General features: G+C 29.4%; 1 protein-coding gene across 1 annotated transcript; it reads right to left on the reverse strand.

Moving 5' to 3' along the window:
• Positions 1-595: 595 nt before the first annotated feature.
• Positions 596-27494, reverse strand: LOC142325949 (UBX domain-containing protein 1-like). The gene is made up of 7 exons (XM_075367912.1): positions 27318-27494; positions 14825-14878; positions 12625-12804; positions 8775-9026; positions 6211-6466; positions 3817-3997; positions 596-757 (listed from the first exon to the last, which is right to left on the reverse strand). The coding sequence occupies exons 1-7, from the start codon at positions 27371-27373 to the stop codon at positions 711-713; spliced, it is 1026 nt and encodes a 341-aa protein (XP_075224027.1). The 5' UTR covers positions 27374-27494; the 3' UTR covers positions 596-710.
• Positions 27495-27999: the final 505 nt, after the last annotated feature.

Here is a 27999-nt window from a genome sequence, read left to right on the forward strand (position 1 = left end):
ACTTAGTTAAAAATTTATAATTTTCTGTTAAATTATTATTAATATAAGTAAACTCAAAACGGAGTTACTTTTTTTAAATTTTTATTAATGAGGCTTTGTCAGATTGGAAGCTTTATTTAACTATATTATGTACTCTATATTTATTTATATTCTGGATAAATGATATTTAAAACCAACTCAATATTAAAAAATATAAATAATTTACCTTGTAATTTTATATTAATGCATATATATTTATTCTTAAATAAATAACATTTTTAATAACACTTTTCCTACATAAGCATCAGAAAACTATACTTCTATACAAAATCTTAGATTTCTAGATCAAAGTAATTCCGCTACTATTTCAACCTAACAGTCAATTACAACATCATTCCGCTTTCAACAGAATTCTAAAAAATAAATGATTTATGAAGCTGTACCTATTCCACTATAATGTTTAGCACACAGATTAATATAAAACTGCAACAAATCTGTCATAAATGTGAAACGGCCATTGGATTAAATGATTACTGTGATAACAGAAAAACATAATTGGGATGGCACATGTACCACGTTATTATTAATAAGAACACATTAATTTATATATAAAAAACAAAATTTATTATTTATGTTATTGATTAACAGAAATGGAAGATTAAAGAATAGAAATGGATGATTAACAGAAATTGCAAGTTAAACTGTTATTAACTATTTGTTACTATATGGCATCAAGCTGCAGTTCTTGACACAATGATTACAGCAGATGGAACCAAACCTGAAACAAAAAAATTTAATTTAATTTTAGCTTAAAATTTAATTTTATAGCTATTTTAAAGAATGGAGAATTATAATTCAATAATTAAAGCATAAGAAATATGAATACGAGTATGATTTAGATCAGATTTGATTCTACAAAATCAAAAAAGAAAACTCATTATATTGAACACAGTGTTAAAGATTATATGATTTAGAAGATGAAAACGAATTATAATTAAGAGACTGGAAAATAATACTACTCCAGCAGGATTGTTAATTAAATAAACGAGGAAGATGAACTCCTCAAAAAAAAAGTTTTTGAAATAACAAAGATACTATTTTTTTGTAATACTATATAGTTTTAGGCTTTTCAACTTTTCAGATCATGTAGCCTTGGAACTGGTTATGTGCGGTGTCAGTTTTAAAACGCTGTTACAAAATCATTTTATATCGGATCTAAGTCGGTTATTTTTTTTTATATTCACAAAGGAATCAGTTTTATTAGACAATTTATTAGACAATTTGAACGATGTTTATACAATGTAAAATGTTTTATTTAGACTAGAAAGAATATGACCATTTTTTTCTCAGAAATGTGCTTGTGAGTGTGTGTGTGTGTGTGTGTGTGTGTGTGTGTGTGTGTGTGTGTGTGTGTGTGTGTGAGACTTGTGTATTATAATTGTTCCAAGGATTACGGATTTATTTATTATTTACAAAAATAGCTTATCTTACTAGCAACATATCGATGTATTGAAACACATAATAAATTATGATATACGGCACACAAATAAAAAGGAATTTGTGATCATAAATATGTCACTTTTACTTGAGGTCTATAAATATCTTTTCTGACAAATGATATCGGTAAACATGTAACACACATCAATTGGTAATGAATAGTATACAGTAAAAATGGTTTTTTGTCAATCTGAATAGCCTTTTGAGAGGTGGGAATTTTTATAAAACGTAGTTTTCTGAATCTACTTTCACTTATACTAACATATGTTACTAATCTGTGATTTATAATTCATTTTAAACTGATTTTAAATTCATCATATTTTGCCCAATTTTCAACCAATTTGCTTGAAAGCATTATTTTTAAAATCAGCAAACTATGTTTCATAAACACAAAGCAAAAAAAAAATTTCACTAATAAAATACGCAAATACGCAGTAGAAATTCGCAAAAAAAATTCTGCAATAAAATTATCGTAATTTTTGTACTGTTTCAATTTTTTTGTTGTTACAGGCATAAAAAATATCCAATCGTAACGGTTTTTTTTTTGTCAGAATCTGTTAAATCTCTTTAATATACTGTAATTTTTTTTAAATTTTTTTCACAAGAGGGTAGCATAAGACTATGAAGGGAGGCAATCAGATACCAACATTTTTTCGCAGAGCGCTAATCAACCACGGATCATTGTGATGGGAAAAGGTTAAAAAAAAATTTTCAATAGCTTGCACATATTTAAAATATACATTTATACAAGGTGTGATCAAAAACTATTTAACTTTAGCATATGAAAACAGAAATGCTTTTAACCTACTTAGTTCAATGATTTGTTCCCTTCAAAATAGTTACTTTCTGTTGTTACACTCTTACTCCAGTGAGGTTTCCATTGTTGGAAGCATTTCTCAAAGTCATTTTTTAGTGACCTCTTATAGGATTTCTTTTGCTCTCTCCTCTGTCTTAAAATTTCTTCCTTTCACTGGAATTTTAAGCTTAGGAAAGAGCCATAAAATCAGTATCACTATCAGCACATGATGTCTTGGGCAACTTGCCATTGGATTTCCTTTTGATTAGGAGTAAGAAGGTTTGGGGCAAATTTTGCTGTTACGTTCCACATTCCAAGATCTTCTGTTAAAATCAATTGAGCCAAATGAAATAACTACGTTACCTTAAAGTTTCCTAATTGATGATTCTATTCAATAATCAATCAGCACCATCTGTTAACTAGCTTGATTTCTTCGGGATTTTGCTGGTGGAACGTCTGGCAGAGCATTTGCCACTTTCGACAGACATTTGGCCATTTTGGAAATTGAGATAACACTCTTTAAACTGCATAAAATCCACAGCTTAACCATCAAAGGCTGTTTTTAAATCTTCTTTATTGTCTCCACTTGCATGCCACCATACTTCCGACAAAGTTTAATGCAGATTATCTGCTCAACATGTCCAGTCATTTGAATAGCAACAAAAATACAAGAATTATTCACATGATTTACTTTCACGACTGCTAAGCAGCGAGTGGCTGTAAAACAGTGAATCATAAGCAACCAAACACGGAGTCAAGATCACATTCTACAATGGTTCCCCCTCCTGTGTTACAACTGGTTACCACAATAAAAAATAAGATCAGTTACTTTTTGATCAATAAAATAATCATAATTATTAACTTTAATACAGTTTATGTTAAAAAAAAATCCTAATATATTGAAAACTTAATCTAACCTAAATCCTAATTAATTTGAATTATTGATGTTTTACACACATACATGCACGCATGCATGCACACATAAACCTCCACATTCGTATTACTCATTGTAGCTTAGAAAGCTCAACAGATACTCAAGGTGGGGATAGACTGCTAGACCAGTGACTGGCTTCTTGTTACCTACAGCATCCTGATCATGGTCCTGTATTCCCTCTGCTGTGCCATACTTCACATACCCTGAGATCAAATAGAAATATTTCACATCAACACGAGTTAAGACATGATGGAAAATGCTAGTGAATGTGTATGTGTGTATGTGTGTGTGTGTGTGTGTATGTGTGTGTGTTTGTGTATATATATATATATATGTGTGTGTGTGTGTGTATGTGTGTGTGTGTGTGTGTGTGTATATATATATATGTATGTATGTATGTATATGTACATATACAAACATACTTTATAAACAACCATACAATTGAACAATTTGAATTTGATTTGAAACAGTTGTTCAGTTTGAACAATTGATTTTATTCGCAACAGAAAATTATTCTCAGCGGCTGTAACACAAAAATGGTGCAGGAATGGTTATTGTAGCCACAACTACAATCTACAATTTTATTATTAAGAAGAAAAGAATTACTAACCCAAAATATCAAGCGGTTTATCATAATCATCATCAGTAAATATTTTTTTTGGAAAATTAGTCATAAGCCCAAAAGGTCCTTCACCATCAGTTCGATTAAGCTCAATATACAGTCGTACAGCAGAGAGTTGCTCTTTAGCACCAAATGTATGCGTTAAGGCTTGTCCATTAGTTAATCTAATCTAAAATAACACAAAGGGAAAAAATAACACATAAATGTATATCTGAAACAATTATCAAATTAACACATGTGATAAAAGTATACGTAAAATAGAAAAAAAAACGTAATTTTTACAGAACAAAGTTTTAAAATGTAAACAAAGATTTGCTTTTAAAATCTAAATTCTAGCTATGAACTTTTTCAATTAAATGCATCTTAATCAACATAACAGAAGTATGAACATACTTCCGTGGTGCTGCATATACTCTATGTATGAATAATAAGCAAATGAGTTTTTTAAAGTAAAATGTATGGTTATGAGCTTTTAACCATGATTATGATTATTGTAATCATCATATTATGAATTTAATCAGTTTAATTAGATATGTGCCAATCAGAATATTCTGAGCCCTTCATCAATCAAACAAAAAATATACTTTATATACAGATCACACTAAAAGAAAAGTTCAAAACATAAAATTTATCAGCATTAGAATAGTGTGGCCGAATTGATTATTAAGAACTTAAAACAATAATTAATCATATGTGATATTTATATATATATGTATTAGTTGACAAAAAAAGTTAAGCAAGTTTCAATTTTACTTTAATGCTTATCAAGTAATTTTAATGCAAGAGGAGAATAATGAGGTGTTTATGAATACAACTGTCCTGAAGTTACACATATTATTTATTATGTGAATACAAACTTTTAATTATATTAGTTGAAATAGGCTTTGAAGGTTCTAAAATATTACTGAAAAATCAATTTATGGAAATAGTACAATATGAATATTTGTTGATCACACGACAAAATATAATTAAAATTTAAAAAAAAAATTAAAAATGACACTTTTTAACTGCACAGAATTTTTCTATCAAATTTTTTAAACCTACTATTTGGCTACTTTAGTGAGGTTGCACGTGGTATTAATAGTACTGTTTTTGAAAATTTCTTCTGGAACTTAACATTTGGCAGCAAGTAATTCTTTTTAAACTTTTAAGAGTGGGTTCAAACGACTTCTTGTAGAGACAATAAACAGAATAGTAATTATCTATCTACTTCGATACTAGCAATAACAAGAAACACAGATTCATCATTACACAAAAGAGACCAAATAACAATAGGTGGGAGGTGAAAGAGTGCTAAAGAAAGTGAAAATGGTTCCATCAGCAAAAAAGTCATGGTTATAGTTTTTTTTTGGAATTCTTGGTGTGGTGCTCATAGACTTATCTGGAAAAAGGCAAGACTCACTGGGGTGTATTATACATCACTACTGGAAGAACTGAAAGGTGCTAATCAGGCTAAACATCAACATCTGGCAAAAAAGAAAGTGCTCTTTCATCATGATAATATGCCTGCATATACATCTGGTTATTGCTATAAAATTGCACGGCCTATGCTTTAAACAGCTTCCACATGCAACGTATTTGCCAGATTTGGTTCCCACAGATAAAATTCCTCTTCCCTGAAGAAATGGCTTGCTGAATGAAAATTCACTTCAAATGATGATTTCAAAGCTGAGACAAGTGCTTACTTTGCAGATATGAACAAACTGCATCATACAGAGGGTAAGTTGTTCTCTAAAGATATTGAAGTGCAAGATGAATGACTCCATTGAAAAATAAAACAAAATTTCACAAAAATCTTGCTTTTTTTGTCAGCCTGAGAACTTTCCAAATGACCATATAATCCTCAAAATTTAAAAAATTTTACTGAAAATAAACAATAATTAGGAAAAATTAGAATAGCTGTTATAAATTTTACATCTAAATAAATAAAATTTCCAAAAATACATATGTAAAGAAATTTGTTTTAGTCTAAACTAAATAAAAATAATGTGTAACCATTTGGCATGAGGAAGATAATTTAAAAAAATACATAGTGAAAGATAATTTTAAAAAAGTGCTGGCAGCTATGAAAATTAAAACAGTCTTAAAACTATACCTGTTTACTAATTCATCTGATAGCTTTTGAGGTAGCTTTACTCACTTTTTGGATTTATTTAAACCTCTATTACTAGAACATTATCATTGTGATTAAAATCTTACTACAAACAAACAAAAAAATTTACCATAAAAACATATTTTAGTTTTTTTTTTTTAATATAGATTTCATATTAGGTTTCTTTAAAATCTTGATCATCTATGTACAACTAAATATAATAGAGACTAAACTAAGATAACTGAACTGAATAATTAATATCAAAATGCTATGATTTTTATTTAAAATACCTGTAATCTGGTCTGAGAATAATCTTTTTGGGGTGGCGGTGGCGGTTGAGCTGTTGCTGCTGCTGCTGCTGCTGCTGGTGGTGGTGGTGGTGGCTGTGAAGCCACTGATGTTGAACCACTACAGCCTCCAAATTTTTCTTTTCTTGCCAACCTATCTTGTTCTATTTGTTCCTTTACTCTTTGCCGTGCTAATTTATCTTCCATTTTCTCTCTTTTACGTTGTTCAACTATTTTTTTAATTTCTTCATCTTCTAACCTGTAATAAAGACCCATTTAATCAGTAAGTGTCAAAATGATATTTTGTTTGTATATTGGTCACAATAATGCCAATTCTCATGCTACATTTCTGTTTTGTAAACAAAAGCAAATTATCCGTTATTTTGATTTGTATCAATTTGCTTGCAAATCATTCAAATAAGTTCCACTGACCTTAACAAGATTTTCAGAGTATGGTAACTGAAGTACACAGCCTTGGATGAAGAAAACTTCACAAACTTTATCCCAAGAGGGCTAGGAGCTCAATCAAAGGCTTAAAATCTTCCGTGGGATTACATGAATATATCCTGAAAATTTGAAAGCAATCAAATCGGTCGGCTGGTTCTCATGTGATGCTGTTGCAAACGGACAGACAGACAGAACCAACCACAAACTTTTGCATTTATAAATTGAACATAAACATAATATTATACATATAATAAGTATAACTGAAAAAAAATCAAAATTCTTAGTAAAAAATGTTGTTTCAGTTGAACCCAAACCCTCTTGACCAAATAACATTTTTATCATCAAAATTAAACTGTTTAAATATATAAAGGTAGGGAAAAAACCAAAATTTTTAATTTAAGTATTCATTTCATTTTATTCATTCCTGTTAAATACATGGAAAATTCAACTAGTATGACTTTATAATAAACAATTAATACACGATATCAAACTAAACTTAACTAATTAAAAATAATAAATTATTTAATTTTCAATTAATAGCACTAATCTTTTAAAGGCATTTGCAGCTAAATGTTTTGATAATCAAAATAATTAATTTATAATTTTGTCAAGCTGTTACAAGTTATTAATTGTAAATATGACTGGTTTTGACTCAAATGGCAGTATCTCAAATTTCCAGTTTCATTCTCATGTAGACAGATGTCATAAAATTCATCTGTGTAATGTAATCTAGTTCCTTAACAATTTGGTTGATGTTATTTTTTGGAAATTATGCAGTTTTTCAAAATTTTAATATTACATCTCAACTAAAGTCTATACTGCACTGATCAATGTTATATATATCAATATTATACATCATATGTCACCAATGTTTTTATTGTTTTTTTTTTCTTGTGTACATTACCTTAAAATAAACTCATTAACCTAAGAAATTATAATTAAAAAGCACTTAAAAGTAAACTTATTCAGTTTTTTAAATGAATATTCATGTTGATTAGCTGTAGTTTCTGTTCTTTTTCCTGTTTAGCCTCCGGTAACTACCATTTAGATAATTCTTCAGAGGATGAATGAGGATGATATTTATGAGTGTAAATGAAGTGTAGTCTTGTACATTCTCAGTTCGATCATTCCTGAGATGTGTGGTTAATTGAAACCCAACCACCAAAGAACACCGGTATCCACGATCTAGTATTCAAATCCGTGTAAAAATAACTGGCTTTACTAGGACTTGAATGCTGTAACTCTTGACTTCCAAATCAGCTGATTTGGGAAGACGCGTTAACCACTAGACCAACCCGGTGGGTAGCTGTAGTTTATAAATTATAATTCTCATTGTTCTCAAGCATATGAAATTATTTTCGTCTTTTTTTTATAATACTGAAAGGAGAACAATAACTACATGTATTTACAAATTTAAGCAGACCAAGTAGAAATTGACAAAAACAGTTGAGATTTTAACAAGGATTTCATAAAAGCAAGTGGAAATGTTTAATGCCGCTAATAATTCCCACTGATCGAACAAATAGTAATAAAAACCATGACCACAATACAGTGAATACATCTGAATTATATTCACGGTAATACACCAGTGATTTGTTGAACATGAAGATACATGTTTTATTTTTCTAGGGAATTAATAATTAAAGTAAAAATGTTCCTAAATGAATTTTATTAATTCTGTATTTTTTATTAAAATTTTGTCTTCGATTTTACTTCCATTACCATCATCTGGATTTCTTGTTTTACTATAGCTTAACATAAAAAATCAAATTAGTAAAATGACAAGGCATTTAATGACCTCATGGGCCCACATGATTCACTCAAAGGATAGATACAACAGATACTGTGCTTCTTTTGAGGAAAGCATTACCAACCAAGATCTGCATGATTTTTCTTAGGTTACTAAATTTTTTAGTATAACTTTTTTAAAAATATTTTTTCCGTTTATTGCATAACTTCTCACTGAAAAAAATTCTCTAATTTTATGAAAAAAATTATCTAGGTTGGTAGATATAAAATAAACGAAAATATCATTATCAGATAAAATGTGTTAAATAAGTTTTTTTTAAATGGTATTAATAAAAATAATTACAACTATAAAGTGTTTAAATTTAACTTACTTTTTTTTAGCAGCAATCATTTCTTTTCCAGATCGTATCCTGTTCTTCTCTCTTTCTAAAGCTTCTAGTTTTTCATTTTCTTCTCTTTCTTTTCTTTTCTGTTTCATCTTCTCTTCTAATTTCCTTAATTGTTCAGCCTTCTCATCTTCTGTTAATGGCTTTTTTTCTTCAGTAGATTCTGAAAAGCGACTATGTCCAGATTTAGCAGCATGGAATTCTACTTCAATCTGAGTAGAAAATAATTTTCCGCATCTGTTATTATTAAAAATAAATTAAATCAAATCGACCTTTAAACACAAACTTGTATGTTAAAAAATGAAAAACAAGAAAATAATTATTATTATTTGTTGTTAATTAATAACTCCCAAAACAACCACCATAAAGGCGCCAAATTAATAGCAAGCTCGTAAACTTACAAATTTACCATATTACTTTTTGAAGCCTTCATTTATCAGTTACTTAAATACTATTTCATCCAGAGCAAATCTTTTGTATTAATATAATTATAGAACAGAAAGGGCACTAGGAAAGTTTTGGAATATAGCACAACAGATCACAGACGGTTACAAATTAGCAAATGTTTAGTCAGGTCCAATCTGCGCTGTAGCCACTTGTCACTATCTTTTTTAACTGTGTAAATAGAAAAAGGCAGTGATGTTGTCATGGTCAAAAACTGAATTCATGGAAATTTTGCATGAGGGTTACATGTTGATGAATTTAGAAGAAATGTCCTTGAAGAGATTGTCCTCATCGTACAATATTTAGGTTGTACAGAATTTGAAAGAAGAAATTTTGGTCTTGAGGATGCTCCAAGGTTGATCTGACCTTGTCACAGACAGATGGTCAATCTGACCATCTTTGTGACCGAGGAAACATTTCTGCAGTATGAAAAATGCTTGAGACAGCAGGCATATGACCCACCCCAAAACAGAAGTATCCTTGTTACAGAATAGGACAAATTGCTGATGCAGTTTATCCTATTCTGTGGATCACTTTTACGTTAAAAAGCCTTTGGGTGCTGCATAACATGACGATGATCAAATGGCACATTGTTTCATGGTGTTGTAAAATGCTGAAAAAGTTTGAAAATTGGAAATCTCCCTGTGCTAATGGTAAAGGCTCAGAACAATGCATGAGTGTTCGAAAATGAGGAGTCCCCAGTGGCTGTTTAAAATCGAGATCAGTGAAAAAGAGAATGGAAACCATATTTTTTAGTGTGAGAAGAGTTTTAGAGCACACTGATTCCCCAGATGAAAACAGACTGAAAGGGAAGCATTTTACGAGTGATAATGATTTTACTCCAAAGTATTTTACACCTGGGCATACTCATTGTCCCAATGAGTATGCCCAGATCTCCAACGAAACATGGAAGGGTTTCTCTGTATATTATACAGAGTTTGACATAAGGTCATTAGTGCACAGCTGACAGAGCAAAATCAATCATGTGGGGAGGAAAAAGGTATGCAATAATCTTCACTAACAGAGAGAGACATTAACTATTTTATTTCTATGTTTATTAATAAGTGATATGTATTTCACAGATTTATGTTTGTTTTCTTCAAATAGATTTGGTGAAGTTTTTTGCATTCTTTTTAATGTATTTTTATTAATAATCTCTGTAAAAATACCCTTACATCCATTTTAGTTTGCAATGAATCTGATTTCATTTCTTTGCCTAATTCTGTTTTGTTATGTTTAAATTCGTATGCTTTGTGTATCATACTGTAACATGTATTTATTTTGTATGACCAAGGCAGATTTGATTTTCTCTGTAGATAGTAGTATTATATGTTGGTTTTCTTAAAACTCGATTAACTTTTCATTTTTTTCATTAATTTTTAAATTAAACATTTATCAATCTATTACTACTAGTAGTTTATATAGTAAAATTTAATTTATTTATTTAAAATTTAAAATTTAATTTATTAATTCTTTATAACAGAAAAATGCCATCTACACATCTCAACCATAAAAGGATGTGAATATGGGTTACACGAAATACTTCTCGAAATAAATAAATATTTCTCAAAATGCTGTACAAAATTTTCAGAGATAACAGCATATAATGGCATTCCATTGATAAACAATCATACGGTTATTCTGTACAATATCATACAAAATGTATTATAAACTATAGAACAGTTTTGTTTACATGAATAATTGTAATTAAATTAACTGTTATTTTATTTTCACATTTGTGGGTAATTTATTATTATGCAACATGTAAAATTAAACTTTGTAATCATAGAGAGCATGGTCTTTTGTCTTATTTTAAGAAAAAAAAGATGCAAAAATTTTTATTAGCATATCATTTTGTATTACTTTTATGCTTAATTTTTTATCACATAATAGCAGTTCTAGCTTTATCAAAAATCGGATGTAAAGTTTATCACAAAATTTGAATGAAATGTACTTTTATCTAATAGAATGAAATATTTATCAGAAGTCATCCATCCATTTAACAACTCTTAAATGATCCATTCAGTACAGAATAAAAGTTAAAAAAAAAAATTGCATTTCTATATCTATTTGGTTTTATACTTTTTTTTAAACAATCATCATCATTTTTGAAACATCTATCTATGAGTACCTAGTGACTATGTACTTCTGATTAGAACAGACACTAACAGCAAAAAAACTACTATGAATGCGGTGGTGCATGTATAAATTTGTTTTTTTTTTTATTAAAATTAAATACTATTTATTTCCTTATTCACTGCTAAATACAGTAAATCACCAGACCCAAACAATTGAAAAGGACTTTTTGATCATAAAATAATTTTCAGTTTTAATCATTTATATGAAATTATTATTGCAATAAAAAAACGTATTGTTCTTGACCTCCTTTCAAAACTGTCTATAGAATCTTAGTAAAATAAGAATGGTGTTCAGTATAATCAACATATTTTGAAACTTCTTTACATTTATGAGCCACAAACTTAAACTATCTAAGTCATAAAAAACTAAGTCATATAATTTTTGAATTTATTAATATAATCTACAATATATTATACAATTAAATTACAATAAATAAATACATTATATTATACAATTACATTATACTTTGTGGTGGAAGTTTTACTATCGCATTTGTATTTTTTTCCAATTCATCTCTATGCCTACCAGGTTAAGGTCACACCTGCATGATATGATCTTAACATTAGTTAACCTTTAATTTTTTCTGTAAACAGTGATATCAGGAACAAAAGTTCCTTTCTGAGATTTTATTTCAGTAAAAATTTAACTTTGTATTTCCTAACAGAATGCAATTACTTTGGACGCATATTCTGTTACCAAACTATTCCTTTCTATGCAGGAGATGAATAGTTTGGATTCAGAAAAGGGAAAGGAGCCAGATAAAAAGATAAAAGGAAGGATAGCAATTCAAAAGAAGCCCTTAGTAAGAACAGGAAATTATTTAGCAGTAAAAGTGGACTAAGAGTTAAGGAAAAGGTTAGCCGAATGCTATGTACAGAGTGTCTTGTATGGAACTGGATTGAGGCAATTTAGATGCAGATTTGGAGAAGGATCAAGAAAGTAAGGACAGATAAAGAAAAGAATGAAGAAGTAATGAACAGGATTAAAGAAAAAAGAGCATTTATGTGGGAAGTACAAAACAGAAAAGGAAACTGATTAGGCTATATGGTTAGAGGAACTGAAATCTTGACAATTTCACTGGAAGAGTCAGTTGAAGGAGAAAGCAAGTGAGGAAGAAGGATAAAGTTAATAGGTGAAGTGAAGAATGGAGACTAGAAGGGGATGAAGGAAAATGCTTGGTAAAGGGATGGATGGACACAACAGTGGCGTAAGGGACCTGCCGTCAGGCAGAATAACAGATGATGACACTTACTCTTCACATTTAAGTGACTTAGGTGTTTGTTGGTCATTTGCAGCAGTTGTGGAAGTAGAGGAAGCAGAAGGGGCACCATCACTGGAAGTTTCAGTTGTGGAATCTTTTACTTTGTTTTGATCACCAGCTGCTGTATAGCTTGTTTCAGAGTCATCAAGTGATTCAGCATGAGCCAAAAGCCTATTCAAAAAAAAATTCTTTATTATGTAACAAAATTTGATTCTACCGTTGAGAACTGTAGAAGATTTACCGGAATATTTTGCATAATATCATCATATAAAAGTAATAATAAAATTAGACAAACTAATCATAAGATTAATCCACTGATTATCCATCCACATCATCAAACAAAAGATAATAATCATTTCACATTGTATAACTCGCTAACAGTGCATCAAAAGTTATATTATTATGTTTTGTAATCTCTAAATTTCGTTTTAAACAAACAATTAATGATATACAACCATATTTGTATTTTTATTAAAAATTTATTAAAATCCTCCCCAACTTTAGCTCAAAAATACTTAAACTGTTAGGCTTATTTTGTAGCCACCAGGCAGGTCTGGAGGCAGCCATGTCCAAACTGACTCATAAAAGGAACCTGTGAAGAACCCATGTGGTGTTCGTCAGATTCCTGCGTTCTTAGAAATGGGGACCTAGAGGAGTCTTATCCAGTAGGGTAAGGCCCTACAAGCAGAATATAACCAACCAAATCTCAGGACATCTAGGTGATCTCAAGCTATTACAATAATGTCCACACCATATTCATGTTCAAATTAAAAAACAAATTAGCAAAGTAAAATACTTCATTTTCCCGTGGTTTATAAGTTTTATAGATGAAGCATGATTTCATTTGAATGGCTATATATACAACAGAACAATAGCTATTGGAGTTCAGAGAGTCCTCATGTTACTTTATGACTCCATTAAAAACACAAAATAGTGTAGTTTGATGTACCATTTCATGAAAGAGTAGTTTTATCCATCTTTTTCAGTAACAATAACAACTGAATCTTATCAGCCTATATCTAATTCAGCTTATATCAATGCTGAAAGATGACATAACTACTGATTGCAGCAAGATAATATAGCAGCATTCACAGCAAACAAGAAAATGCTAATGTTACAGTAATTTTTTTGGAAGAAAAATAAATCATTTCAAATAGACTATAGCTGTTTAGATCACCAGATTAATTTCCAATAATTTTATTTCATTGGATAAAACTATAAAAAAATGTTGGCAGAAATGATCCTCACATATTTAACGACTTAAACAGAATATTGCAGAAAAACTATTTCAAATCAATAATCAATGACATCAAAAGTCATTGACAGTCTCCAGAAAAAGATAAAGGAAAGCCTTCCCTTATCTTCCTTTATCAGTTCAAGTCACTGTAATCATTACAGGTAATTGTCTTTATGAAGTATTATTAATTTTATCAAAACATTAAAACAATTTTTCATTACTGTATCTTTAACAAGTTAAAGAATCCTACAGACATCGAATCGGCAGATTCGCCCTATTAGAACAATGTATGTTCTAAAAATAAAACAGGATAAATTTCAGCACCTGAGAGGTAAACTGATGGTAACACCATCAGATTTCCATTGGATTTACGAATGTTTACCTCAGGTGCTGATGTCTATTCTAACAATTAGCTTAATAAGTAAATAATCTTTTTTAACATGTCTCTTACATTAGGCCTAACACACTTATTTTATTTTGCCCTCTTCAGTGGTCATCTTCCCTTGAAGCCATCACAATACAGCCAATATTAGACTATTGTGTTTGTTGAGTTGTGATTTCTTGTTCATAAGATAATTTTTTGAATAAATTAAGTGTCTGCAACCCACATATTTTTATTACTTCACTTTTTATAACTCATCTCACAATATATATATTGGTCGGTAAAATATAATAAACCTTTGCCATAGTTTTGGAGAAATTTCTAACCGAAAAAATTGTGTTAGGAGGAAATTTCAGGTGTCTGAACATTTTCTGTTCCCCTGGCTTAATCTACTGGTTTGGTTCAGACAAAAAGAGAAGAAATAATAAAAAAAAGTTATAAATAAATGTTAAGTGCTTTATGGGGAAAATATAACAAAATGTTAAAGCAAGTTAAAGCTATCAGCAGAAAAATATTATGGAATTACTGTACAAATAAAATTTTACAAATTAATTAAATATAAAAAATCATACCATTCCATTGCAGGTTCAACACCTTGATTTCCTGTAACTGAAAGGGCCTTTTCTCTGAAAAAAGAATTTCAATTATTAGTTTGAGAAATCTATTATTAGTTTAGTAATTTATTATACAAGGTGTTATCAAACAAATGAGAATCTATTTTCATTGTATGTCTTTTCAACTAAATTATTTTTTTCTCATGCGATGCCAGTACTATCTGCATTGCACATTTCTAGCTGTACAAGACACTTAGTTCAAATTTAGCAGCCAATAATTAGAAATTATTACTAGTGGCAATTTATCTTGTTTGAAAATGTTTGAACAGATTTGCATTAAAAATAATGTGCAGCGAGTGAAAATATTAGAGCAGGATATTTTGTCAACACCAAGGGTTTATAAGCGGTAAAAACGGTTATAATGGCTAACTGTATATTTAACTGATATCCGTGAATTAGTGCTACGGTAAAAAATAATGTAAAGAAATTTTGTTATGTGAATCTACATTGTTTATATTTTTGGTCCTCTGGCCAATGGATGTGAAAAGTTTCATGTGGTACTCTTTAACTTCAAATTATAAAATTTAGCCACATTATTCAAAGCTTTAACAACTTATAATAACACAGTGTCATGAACAGAAAAGAGTTGCTGACTCTACAATGATTTGGGCTGGATGATACATATTCATTCATCAATATTGTAATATTATTTATTTAATTTTTTAATATTAAGGATTTAAATTATTTATTAGCTTTATCCCATTATGGATAAGGAAAAATTGTTAAAGCAAAGAAAGACTTTAAAATCTGCCATTATAAGAATCTGTATATTTGCTGATAAGTTTAATGTGTTAATGGATGATATTTATACCTTAGAAATCAAGTTGAGAAATCTTCATGATTTACATGGAAAATATGATGTTATACAGTCACACCTTGAGACTGAATTTGATAATTATGCTTTCTCATCAGACCGCAATCAAGCTGAAGATGATTTAACAACTATTGAATGTAAGTTGCAATTATTGATAAAAAATAGTCAAAAAACAGTGAATCAAGAAATTAATTTAAATTCAAAGACTAACCAAATCCAACTACAGCCAATTAACTTACCAGTATTTAAAGACAATATCTTACATCGGCAACAATACTATCATATATTTAATGATTTAATAATCTACTACATAGTAGAAATAACTTAACAGATTTACAAAAATTGCATTATCTTTATTCCTCCTTAAAGGATAAAGCGCAAGCCATTATTAAGAATTTGCCAATTACAAATGAAAATTACATAATTGCATTATAACTATTGAAAAGTAAATAATAAATATTTAATTGTTTTCCATAATGCTGAATGCATCTTAAATTTAAATTCTTTAAAGGAAGAACCTTTGGGCACTTTGTCAAATTTTATTAATGAAGTATCATCTCATGTAAATGCTCTTGAGGTATTGCAAATACCAATTAATACATTTGAATTTACAGTGATTTAATTTTTAGTTTCAAAATTTTATTATAACACTTTTAAATGGTGGAAGGAGAATTTATTAAAGAAAGAATTTCCCACCTTTCAAGACTTACAAGAGTTCCTTCAATCAAGACTTAAGATTCTTGAGAACACCAACCCAAATAGGTCAAACCTTCTTTTTCTTTCTTTTTCCTGTTTAGCCTCCGGTAACTACCATTTAGATAATTCTTTAGAGGATGAATGAGGATGTTATGTATGAGTGTAAATGAAGTGTAGTCTTGTACATTCTCAGTTCGACCATTCCTGAGATGTGTGGTTAGTTGAAACCCAACCACCAAAGAACACCAGTATCCACAATCTAGTACTCAAATCCTTGTAAAAATAACTGACTTTACTAGGACTTGAACGCTGGAACTCTCGACTTCCAAATCAGCTGATTTGGGAAGACGCGTTCACCACTAGACCAACCCAGTGGGCTACGTCAAACCTTCTAAACATGGAAAATAGGAGACAGTGTTACAACAATACATCCAAATCTTTCACTAAACAGCCTACTTCAAATACTAAAACTTTTATGGGAAATAATTTTAATGGTTATTCAAAAATTCAATTTACAATCAAATCTATTGTGTAATTCAAATCATAACCTACAATATTGTGAAGACTTTATAAATCTATCTATTGATGATAGAAGTAACCCTTTAAAACACAATTGTTTTAATTGTTCGTGTAACGGCCATTTTGTTAATGAATGTCATTCTTCCATTGTATGTAACATTTGTTTTAGAAAACATAATACTCTTGTACATACATATACGAGGTGTGTGAGAAAAGAAATAAAACTGATGTTTTACTTTCCAAAGATTTTATTTTTTTCAAACAATATTATCCCCTTCAAAGTAGTTCCCTTGGGCAGCTATACACCGGCGGAGTCGTTGTTCCCATTCCCCATAGCAGCGCTGGAAGGCTTTAACTAGTAGGGCTTTTAACTGGTTGGTCACAGTCTTTTGAATGTTCTTCAGAGTTCCAAAATGACGTCCTTTTAAGACATGTTTCAATTTTGGGAAAAGAAAAAAGTCACAAGGACTCAGATCAGGTGAACAGGGGGGTTGAGGAACTTTAGGAATGTGTTTTGAGGTCAAAAATTCTGTGATGGAAATGGCCGTGTGATATGGGGCATTGCCATGATGAAGCACCCACTTGTCTGCAATGTCTAGTCTCATGTGAATCACTCTTTTCCTTAGCCTTTCCAGGACACCTCTGGTTGTCCTGGAGGAACAAATTCTTTATGCACTTACCACTGGGTCACATCATCACTTAACTCTGATGATTTATTAATTAAACAAGCTAATGTGTGCTACTTACTCCACCATCCAGTATTTAGACCATCTAGTTTAAACTACTAAGCTTCAAGTGGTTTTCAATGGTTCGGCTAAAACTTCCAATGGCCTATCATTTAATGACACTCTACTAGTCGGTCCAGTAGTCCAACAAGATATATTTTCTATAATGATTAGATTTAGAATACATAATTAAGTCATTACATCAGACATAAGGAAAATGTATCGACAAATTTTAGTCAAACCCAATGATTCAAACTTACAATGTATACTGTGGGGTGATTTTCCAGATCAGGAAATAAAACACTATGCACTACGTATGGTAATTAAGTAACTGTTTGCGCACCATACCTAGCCAGACTATGTCTATTATAAATAGCAAAGGAGAATGAAGTTATTCCACAAGCTTGTAACGCTACTCAAAACAAGTTCTATGTTGATGACATTAATACAGGTTCAAATAACTTGGATGAAGTTAATCAACTGAATGCTGACATTACTTAATTATTACAGCATTGTTTTTTATTACATACTTGGTTTTCAAACAATTCCACCAGTGCTTCCCTTGATCATAATTATTCTTTTCCATCAAATCAACAACAATACACTTGAACTTAAGGAATCCTTTGGAATAATACTTCAGACATATTACTTTATCAACTCACTCATTCCAAAAATTCTAACATCTATACAGAAAGAAATATCCTTTCCATCACAGCCAGTACATTCAATCTGCTGGGACTCATTGGTCCTACCGTATCTTCTCATACATGTTTTATGCAGTCATTATGGTAAATTAAAATTGATTGGGATGAAACATTACCCAAAATAATACTATCTCAATGGCTGGCTCTTTACAATCAGTTGTATTCAATTGAATCTATAAAAATAAATAGATCTAAAATTCCTAATAATATTAATTTTAAATCAATTCAATACATGGTTATTCTGATGCCTCAAAAAAGGACTACCGCTGCTATATTTATATATGAGCATTATTTGTTGACAATACAATTTCATCTAATTTACTGTATTCAAAATCAAAACTGGCCCCTCTAAAACAAATAACATTACAAAGACTTGAACTATGTGGCTGTTTGTTACTTACCCGCTTATTAATAAAGGTTAATTAATGCATAAATTAACGCATTAAAGATAAAATTTTACAAAACACACTTGTATACTGATTCTATGGTTGCACATTACTGGATTCATGGACAACCATCTATTTGGAAGATATTTACTAGAAATAGAGTTTCAGAAATCCAACAAAATACTACAAATGCTATTTGACATATGTCAAGTTTTCAGATAATCCTGCTGACGTACTGTCTAGGGGTTGCCCTCCAACAAATTAATTGACATGTCATTTTGGCTTTCACAATCTTCATCCTATTGGCCAAATAATAATAATTTTACCTTTAATAATTGCGATCCGAATCCAGAATGTTTAGCAGAAAAACGCAAAACTGTGTTATTGTTACGTGTATCTACTGTCATATACCTGATTATACACAAAAATATTTATCTCTACACACGCTAATCCACATACTTTGCTTCTGTTTTAGATTCATTTATAATGCTAAGTCTAATCAGTTAGAATGAAGTTCGGGTTCTTTAACTACACAAGAACTAAACCACATGCTTACTTTCTTCTTGCAACAATCACAATCCATTCATTTTGTTAATGAGATACAGTATTAAAAATAAATCAAACTACTGTTAAACATAGTAAACTTATTTCTCTGGATCCATTCTTGGATAACTCAGGTTTACTACATGTAGGAGGCAGACTGCAACACTCTTTATTACACTACCATGTAAAACATCCTATTATATTATATCCAGATGCTAACATCAAAAGACTAATTATTAAGGTCGAACATTTACAGCTTCTACATGCTGGTACTAAGTTAACAAATTATTCACTGTGTCAGAAGTATTGGATACTAAATGCCAAAAGAACTATTTCATCAATCATTAATAAATGTTTGACTTGCTTCAAGTTTGATGCAAGAACTAAAACTCAACAACTTACCAATTATACACAATTGGTCAATTACCACACTTTGGTGTAGTTCCTTCGCTAACATTCGCTGCTTATGCAGTGGATTATGGCGGTGGGCAGCAATCTAAGTCTTTCACTAAAGCTTATGTAGTGTTTTGCACTGTTTATATATCTTGCAACTAAGGCAATCCATTTAGAACTAGTTTCTAACTTATCTACACAATCATTCATAGCGGCCTTTAAAAGATTCATATCTTGTAGAGATATTCCTAAGTAAATCTTTAATGAAAATGGTACTAACTTTTTCTCTGTTAAAAACGTACTTTATAACTTATATAAACTCTTTAAATCAAACATTCTATCATTTTCAACAAAATAAGATTTTAATTGGTTATTCATTCCTTCTGAATTTCCTCATTTTGGTGGTTTGTGGGAAAGTGCAATTAAAAGTATCAAGAATCACATGCATCGTGTTATCAGTCTAACAATTCTTAACTTTGAGGAATTATATACAATTTTAATGCAGATTGAAGCTTCCCTTAACTCCCATCCCTTATTCTCTGTTTCTACTGACCGTACAGATCCTGCGCCTTTAACTCCAGGACATTTTTTCATTGGGTCTCCATTTACATCCTTGTCTGAGCCCAGTATCAAAAAATTCAAGTCTACTGCAAGAATTTATTCAGTCTACTTGGAAGTGTTGATCTAAAGACTATCTGCATTATTCAGCAACAAAATAAATAGCAGTTTCCCAAAAGAAATCTTGCTGTTGGTGATTTGGTTTTGATTACCAACAAACATTCCACTTCACTGCAATGGAAGCACGCCATTGTTACTCAAGTTTATCCTGGTTCTGATAATCTTGTGAGATTGGCTGATGTTAATACTGCTAAAGGTCTACTAAAAAGACCTATACATAAATTATGTCTATTACCAATTATAAATGATTAAATTAATTGATATATTATGAGTAATAACATATTTCTTAAAGGTTATTATGATATCTGTAACAATAATTTATTTTAGATGTTATTTATGGTTCAATATCATCATATAATTTCATTTGTTTTGTATTTAAATATTGTATTAATGTATATTCTAATACGCATACTTATATTGATTTAATTGTAATTCTCACCTTCATATTGCTCCCATACGTCTATGCAATATACAGACTGCTGTACGACATAGATAGATACAAATACATACAACACAAATATACATTCAAAATACAACGCAAATATATATGGTATTGGCTATTTAGGCTACCAGGCTAAAAGCTAACTTAGTTACTTTAAGGCAACAAGATGGTATACTCATTATTTGCTTGTCGTAGACTCTTGTCTAGAGTCCTAAGCTACTTTGGTTGCATTGAGGCACCAAGATGGTATATCTATTATTTGCTTGGGTTTGGACTCCCAAGTTCGGTACATCTTGATGCATGAGGCTGCACGAACAACTGTTAAAGAAATCCTATAGCTATGTTACTCTAGGTATAATCTGCCATTGGCATTTAATTGCTCTGGCCAATGGATACATCTTGAAGCATGAGGCTTCATGAATATTACCAAAGAAATCCTAGATCTTTGCAATGCTAGGTAAAATCAACCTAGAGATTTAGCCTACTCTAGTTAATTTATATATAATTTCATTGACATGTGATTGTCTCAGTTTACGTGATTTCATTATACATGAAAATTTTCCAGAACATAACACATGTAAATTGAAGGGCACTGTATAATAAATAAATATATATATATATATCATGTAAACTGAGACTCACATTTAATGTAGAAATACAGGATAGGTTAGGTTCTTCTCTGTAAATAATATATGTAAATTACTGTACTTTATTTTACTATTTTATTATTACAGTTTCACTGAATTATTTAACAATATTTAAAGTATTATTTTAATGCAGAAAAACAGGTTAGGTTCTTGTTAAGTTATACAGTAAAATATTGTACTTTATTTTACTATTTTGTTATTAAAGTATTATTGTATAATTTTAATGATATTACAATACAATATATGTATTTAAAAGGAAAAAAATATTTATTTTCTCCTTTCAGTGGCGCCATCTAACAACTAACTACAACAACTGACTAATTACAGATTGCCTGCGGGCATCTTCTTGAAAAGTAACATAACTTTTCATAATAATAGTTTACAAACAAAAAAGTAATTAATTAACATGATAATGTCTTTGAATTGAAATAATGAACATTTACTTCATTTTTATTAAACACAAAAATAATCTAGATAAATAAATCAGCGATATATATATACTATTTATATAGCCATGGCAAAAATATTCACCTTCTTCCTATAATTATTTTTTTCTGATTGCCTTACATAAATAGTGTAAAACTGCTAAGTAATACTGTTTGTTAACTATACAACCATTTGGTAAGAATTTTTAATGGATAACACCATTGATATTAAAAAAATTAAGTAAATACATTGATGTTCAATTGAATGTTAAGAAACATCCTTAACATTCAGTTGAATTTGGCGTGCTTTTGTCAGGCTTAATTTTATTTCATAATATTATTTATTAAGATTATTTCTGTGTTATTTCTTAATATTATTTCAACTCAAGGGCATTATGTTAATTAATTACTTTTTTTTGTTTGTAAACTATTATTATGAAAAATGGCAAAACCTGGTTTAATGAAAACTTGTGGAATGAATTTCATGACTATAATATACATCATCCAATGAGTAACTTATTTATTACCTTATTATTAAGACTTTATTTCTAATGTTTTTCTTTTGGATTGTGTTAAAAATGAAGTTCAGTGAGTAATTGATAACATGGAACATTTTTTGATCTTGCCTAAAAACTGGAAAAGTAATGTTTTAACACAATTTCAATTATAATGTACAGACAAATCTGAACATATTTGTCAAAATACATGCAAACATAAATCCTTCTGGAGTTTTCCATGGGCTTTTAGTGTTTTTCTAGACTAACAAGAATAATATTCTAAATGATCAAACACAGTTTAAAAAAATACAACAAACTTTTTGTTAATGTTCTAGATGTATAGTGAGTATATTATCTAGCACTATATCTAGCAATCCGTAGAATGCCAAGATGAACAGTAGTTCCAATCAATGTAACTTCTTATTACTTCCAATGAGTAACTTATTTATTACCTTATTATTAAGACTTTATTTCTAATGTTTTTCTTTTGGATTGTGTTAAAAATGAAGTTCAGTGAGTAATTGATAACATGGAACATTTTTTGATCTTGCCTAAAAACTGGAAAAGTAATGTTTTAACACAATTTCAATTATAATGTACAGACAAATCTGAACATATTTGTCAAAATACATGCAAACATAAATCCTTCTGGAGTTTTCCATGGGCTTTTAGTGTTTTTCTAGACTAACAAGAATAATATTCTAAATGATCAAACACAGTTTAAAAAAATACAACAAACTTTTTGTTAATGTTCTAGATGTATAGTGAGTATATTATCTAGCACTATATCTAGCAATCCGTAGAATGCCAAGATGAACAGTAGTTCCAATCAATGTAACTTCTTATTACTTCCAATGAGTAACTTATTTATTACCTTATTATTAAGACTTTATTTCTAATGTTTTTCTTTTGGATTGTGTTAAAAATGAAGTTCAGTGAGTAATTGATAACATGGAACATTTTTTGATCTTGCCTAAAAACTGGAAAAGTAATGTTTTAACACAATTTCAATTATAATGTACAGACAAATCTGAACATATTTGTCAAAATACATGCAAACATAAATCCTTCTGGAGTTTTCCATGGGCTTTTAGTGTTTTTCTAGACTAACAAGAATAATATTCTAAATGATCAAACACAGTTTAAAAAAATACAACAAACTTTTTGTTAATGTTCTAGATGTATAGTGAGTATATTATCTAGCACTATATCTAGCAATCCGTAGAATGCCAAGATGAACAGTAGTTCCAATCAATGTAACTTCTTATTACTTCCAATGAGTAACTTATTTATTACCTTATTATTAAGACTTTATTTCTAATGTTTTTCTTTTGGATTGTGTTAAAAATGAAGTTCAGTGAGTAATTGATAACATGGAACATTTTTTGATCTTGCCTAAAAACTGGAAAAGTAATGTTTTAACACAATTTCAATTATAATGTACAGACAAATCTGAACATATTTGTCAAAATACATGCAAACATAAATCCTTCTGGAGTTTTCCATGGGCTTTTAGTGTTTTTCTAGACTAACAAGAATAATATTCTAAATGATCAAACACAGTTTAAAAAAATACAACAAACTTTTTGTTAATGTTCTAGATGTATAGTGAGTATATTATCTAGCACTATATCTAGCAATCCGTAGAATGCCAAGATGAACAGTAGTTCCAATCAATGTAACTTCTTATTACTTCCAATGAGTAACTTATTTATTACCTTATTATTAAGACTTTATTTCTAATGTTTTTCTTTTGGATTGTGTTAAAAATGAAGTTCAGTGAGTAATTGATAACATGGAACATTTTTTGATCTTGCCTAAAAACTGGAAAAGTAATGTTTTAACACAATTTCAATTATAATGTACAGACAAATCTGAACATATTTGTCAAAATACATGCAAACATAAATCCTTCTGGAGTTTTCCATGGGCTTTTAGTGTTTTTCTAGACTAACAAGAATAATATTCTAAATGATCAAACACAGTTTAAAAAAATACAACAAACTTTTTGTTAATGTTCTAGATGTATAGTGAGTATATTATCTAGCACTATATCTAGCAATCCGTAGAATGCCAAGATGAACAGTAGTTCCAATCAATGTAACTTCTTGTAACGATAACTGAAAACATTTAGTCTGGTTTGTCATTTAAGAGGTTGAGAATTTTAAATAATTGCCACTGCCTACAGTAATGTATAAACAATAAAATGTATCTTTGTTAATTTAAATAATAATAATTTAGAAAATTTTTTCTTAAAATGATTTAAAATTCCAACGAAAAAAAAAATAAATGAAATACTGATTTTTTTTTTTATTAGTATTTATATTAAAAGCAATATTTATTAATTAATTGTATAAAATTATTTTGAATGCCTACCCATAAGGAAACAAGACATTCTTGAGAATATACATACTAGAGATTAAATCAAAGAAAAATTTTTATATTAACTCAAGTTGAACAATGACTTGGTTTTAGTTATGACTAGCAAAAAATCTCAACCCTGATTAATGTTCCAAAGGTACATTTAAGTATTATACAAAAATTTATGGGACATACATTAAGGGGAAGAATCAATGTTATATGTGATATTTAAAAAAAGGTTCACAGAACTGATCTTGAATCACTACCAGAAAATTATTTTAAAGTCACAAAATATTGGAGATGAAAAACATCTTTGTAACTCTGAACCATTACGGGATCAATTTCAATTTTGTTCATACTTTAATATACCAACTTTTCCTGATCGTAAGCATATAGTAGATATACTTACAATCAGGAAAATACAAAATCTAAATGTCAGAAAGCAGATTTCGGCAGCAGGTGACACATCCATGGTAAATGTTGGTGCTACATTATCAGTACTCTAGTCAATTAGCTACCAGTTTTGTGAGTTATCGAGACATGTTCAGATGCTAATCCGTTCTGTAGAGAGAAAGGTTAGGGTTAAGGTCAGAGTTACGAGTTAATAAGAGGTCAGGGCTAATATTAACAAAATACTTAAATTATCAATACTTAACACCATTTTATGGGACACTTGTTTTATGGGACTACTTTTAAACAGAAGTAGCCGCTACAGAGAGAGACTATGCAATATTTTTTGTGCTATTACTCATGTATATGATGGATGATCACCTTAGAAAGAGTGCTGTCAGTCATCTTCAACAGCTGACTCAAAGTCCAACTCTGATGACTACTAAAGTTAATTTACAGTTTATTTCTCTATCCACAAAACTCTCTTAACCTTAACCCTAATACTCTCTATAAAACACATCAGCGTTTGGGTAGGTCGCCATAACTCATAAAACTGATTGTTAATTGACCTGAGTACTAATAACATGGAGTGGACTTTTGACACTACAAATCACCCGCTGTGCAAACCTACTTTCCGATATTTGAATCATGTGTTTTTCTGATCCTAAGCAACTATATTATGGTATAATAACATGTGAAAAAAATAAAGTTGATGAAGTAATTGCTTCATCTGGTTGATGAAAATTAACTTTGTTGTATTGCCAAAAGGAAAAAACGGTACTTATGTATTAACGCAACTGCAGCTGCAGCTTTATTTAAAAACAAAGTAGTCAATCGGATTTCGGTGGAAAATGGGCCGATATAGAGTTTAACATAGACAGTCTCTTTATTAATTTTAATAAATGGTTATTTATATTTATTCATTTTATAAATATAATTTAACCAAACTTAACCTACGCTCGCTAATCTTGAAAAATTAACAGGAGTGTTTTGATTATTTAAATAATAAATAATTGCAATAATTACTGAATTTGTTTAATAAATACTCAAAATTCAGTGTTAATTGGTCAAGGTTAGCGAGCGTAGGTTAAGTTTGGTTAAATTATATTTATAAAATAAATAAATATAAATAACCATTTATTAAAATTAATAAAGAGACTGTTCATTTTCCACGGAAATCCGATTGACTACTTTGTTTTTAAATAAAGCTGTAGCTGCGGTGGTGTTAATACATAAGTACCGAAAAAACTAAATATATGATGATAATATAATGATTTAATAATTTAAAGTGCTTCAAATTACTGGCTAATGTTTAATACTGACCAAAATGGCTTTATAACGTTAAAAGTTTTATTAAAGAAAGAAAGAAAAAGCTAAAAGATATATAGTTAAAAAATTTAATTAAACAGAACTTTCCATTCAATAAGTTGGTTATATATTGTTTGAAACTTTTTTTTTAGCCTTTTAATTACCCATGTTTAAGGAAATTACATTTTTGATGACCCCAAGTTTATAAAGGAGACTTTTTTTTTGTTTAACCTCCAGGTCCGCAGTTAAGCAATTTTTATTGACAGAGGATGAGATGAATGTTTTGTAGCGTGTGAAAAATTCCATGCCTGACCGGGATTCAAACCCAGGGCCTCCTAGTGAAAGGAGATAAAGCAGACCTATAGAAAATTTAATAATAAATTTTATAATTGGTGCCAGAACAATCATAGTTTACATTCTCATTAAAAATAAATGCAGGTTATTTCGCTAAAAAAAAAATTTATGAAAGCACTCCAATCAAAGCAAGTTAAAAAAAAAATGTTTTTAATTATAAATTAACTGTAATAATAATTTACATTATAAAAAACCTGATAAATATGAAAGGCTGATCATATTCATCTAAAGTAGTACATTTAGTACTTCTGAATAAAAACTTTTTTTTGTAAACAGATGAATCCGAGATAATTCTTTGTTAAAGCTGAAGTTAGGCCTATTAATGTTGGCATTTTAATAACAGATAAAGTTGACTTTTATCACCAGTACACTAAACACCAGCATAAGTAAGAATAAGCAATAACCTTATTATTAATCAGTATAATATAAGCAGTAATATTTTTACGTTAACTGAATCGTGCGTTCATGTTTATAATAAATACAAAGCACATTTAAAGAAACAAGTATTCATATACGATGACAATTCAAATTTATAATTATTACATTAACGAAAGTAAAATTGCACTTACGCCTTCGATTTTGAAAAACCCATTTCTATGAGCATCTCTACAAACGGCGATGACATGATCACAATTTAATATGAGATTTTAATTTTACCTAACCACAAAAACATTCATGAAAGAATTCTACACACACCGGGTACAGCTGTTTTACAACTCGTGTCATGAAGCCATGTTTTACAATGTCCCCAACGTTAACTAAAAGTAATAAATTATAAGTCACTAAGCTTTAAAAATACTCTATTTTAAGTAAAAAAAGTAAAGTAAAAAAAGTAAATTTTTACTAAGAGATTAGTACATTTATCTAAAAAAATTAATTTGATTATGGTTTTATATTGAACCAGTAAATATATATTAATTAATAATGTAGATTTTTATTTAAAAATGTATGTAATAAAATATGTTATAATAATTAATATTATTCTTAATGCATAATTTTGATTTTTTTAATTTCTCATGAAATTTTATTGATATTTAAACGAATATGTAACAGTAAGTATAGTGAGTACAATGAACATAAAAGCTTGTGTTGGAGAATGTCGAAAATGCATACTATCGAACCTGAAAACCTTTACATCCATCTAATACGACAACGATAATAATCGTTGTAAAATATGTAACTAGTATTAATAATTCAATAAAGATTGCAAAAACATGAATTTCAATTTATGTGTGCTTTTAAACTACAAAA

This window comes from Lycorma delicatula, chromosome 6, assembly GCF_047948215.1.
Source record: "Lycorma delicatula isolate Av1 chromosome 6, ASM4794821v1, whole genome shotgun sequence".
Classification (NCBI taxonomy): domain Eukaryota; kingdom Metazoa; phylum Arthropoda; class Insecta; order Hemiptera; family Fulgoridae; genus Lycorma; species Lycorma delicatula.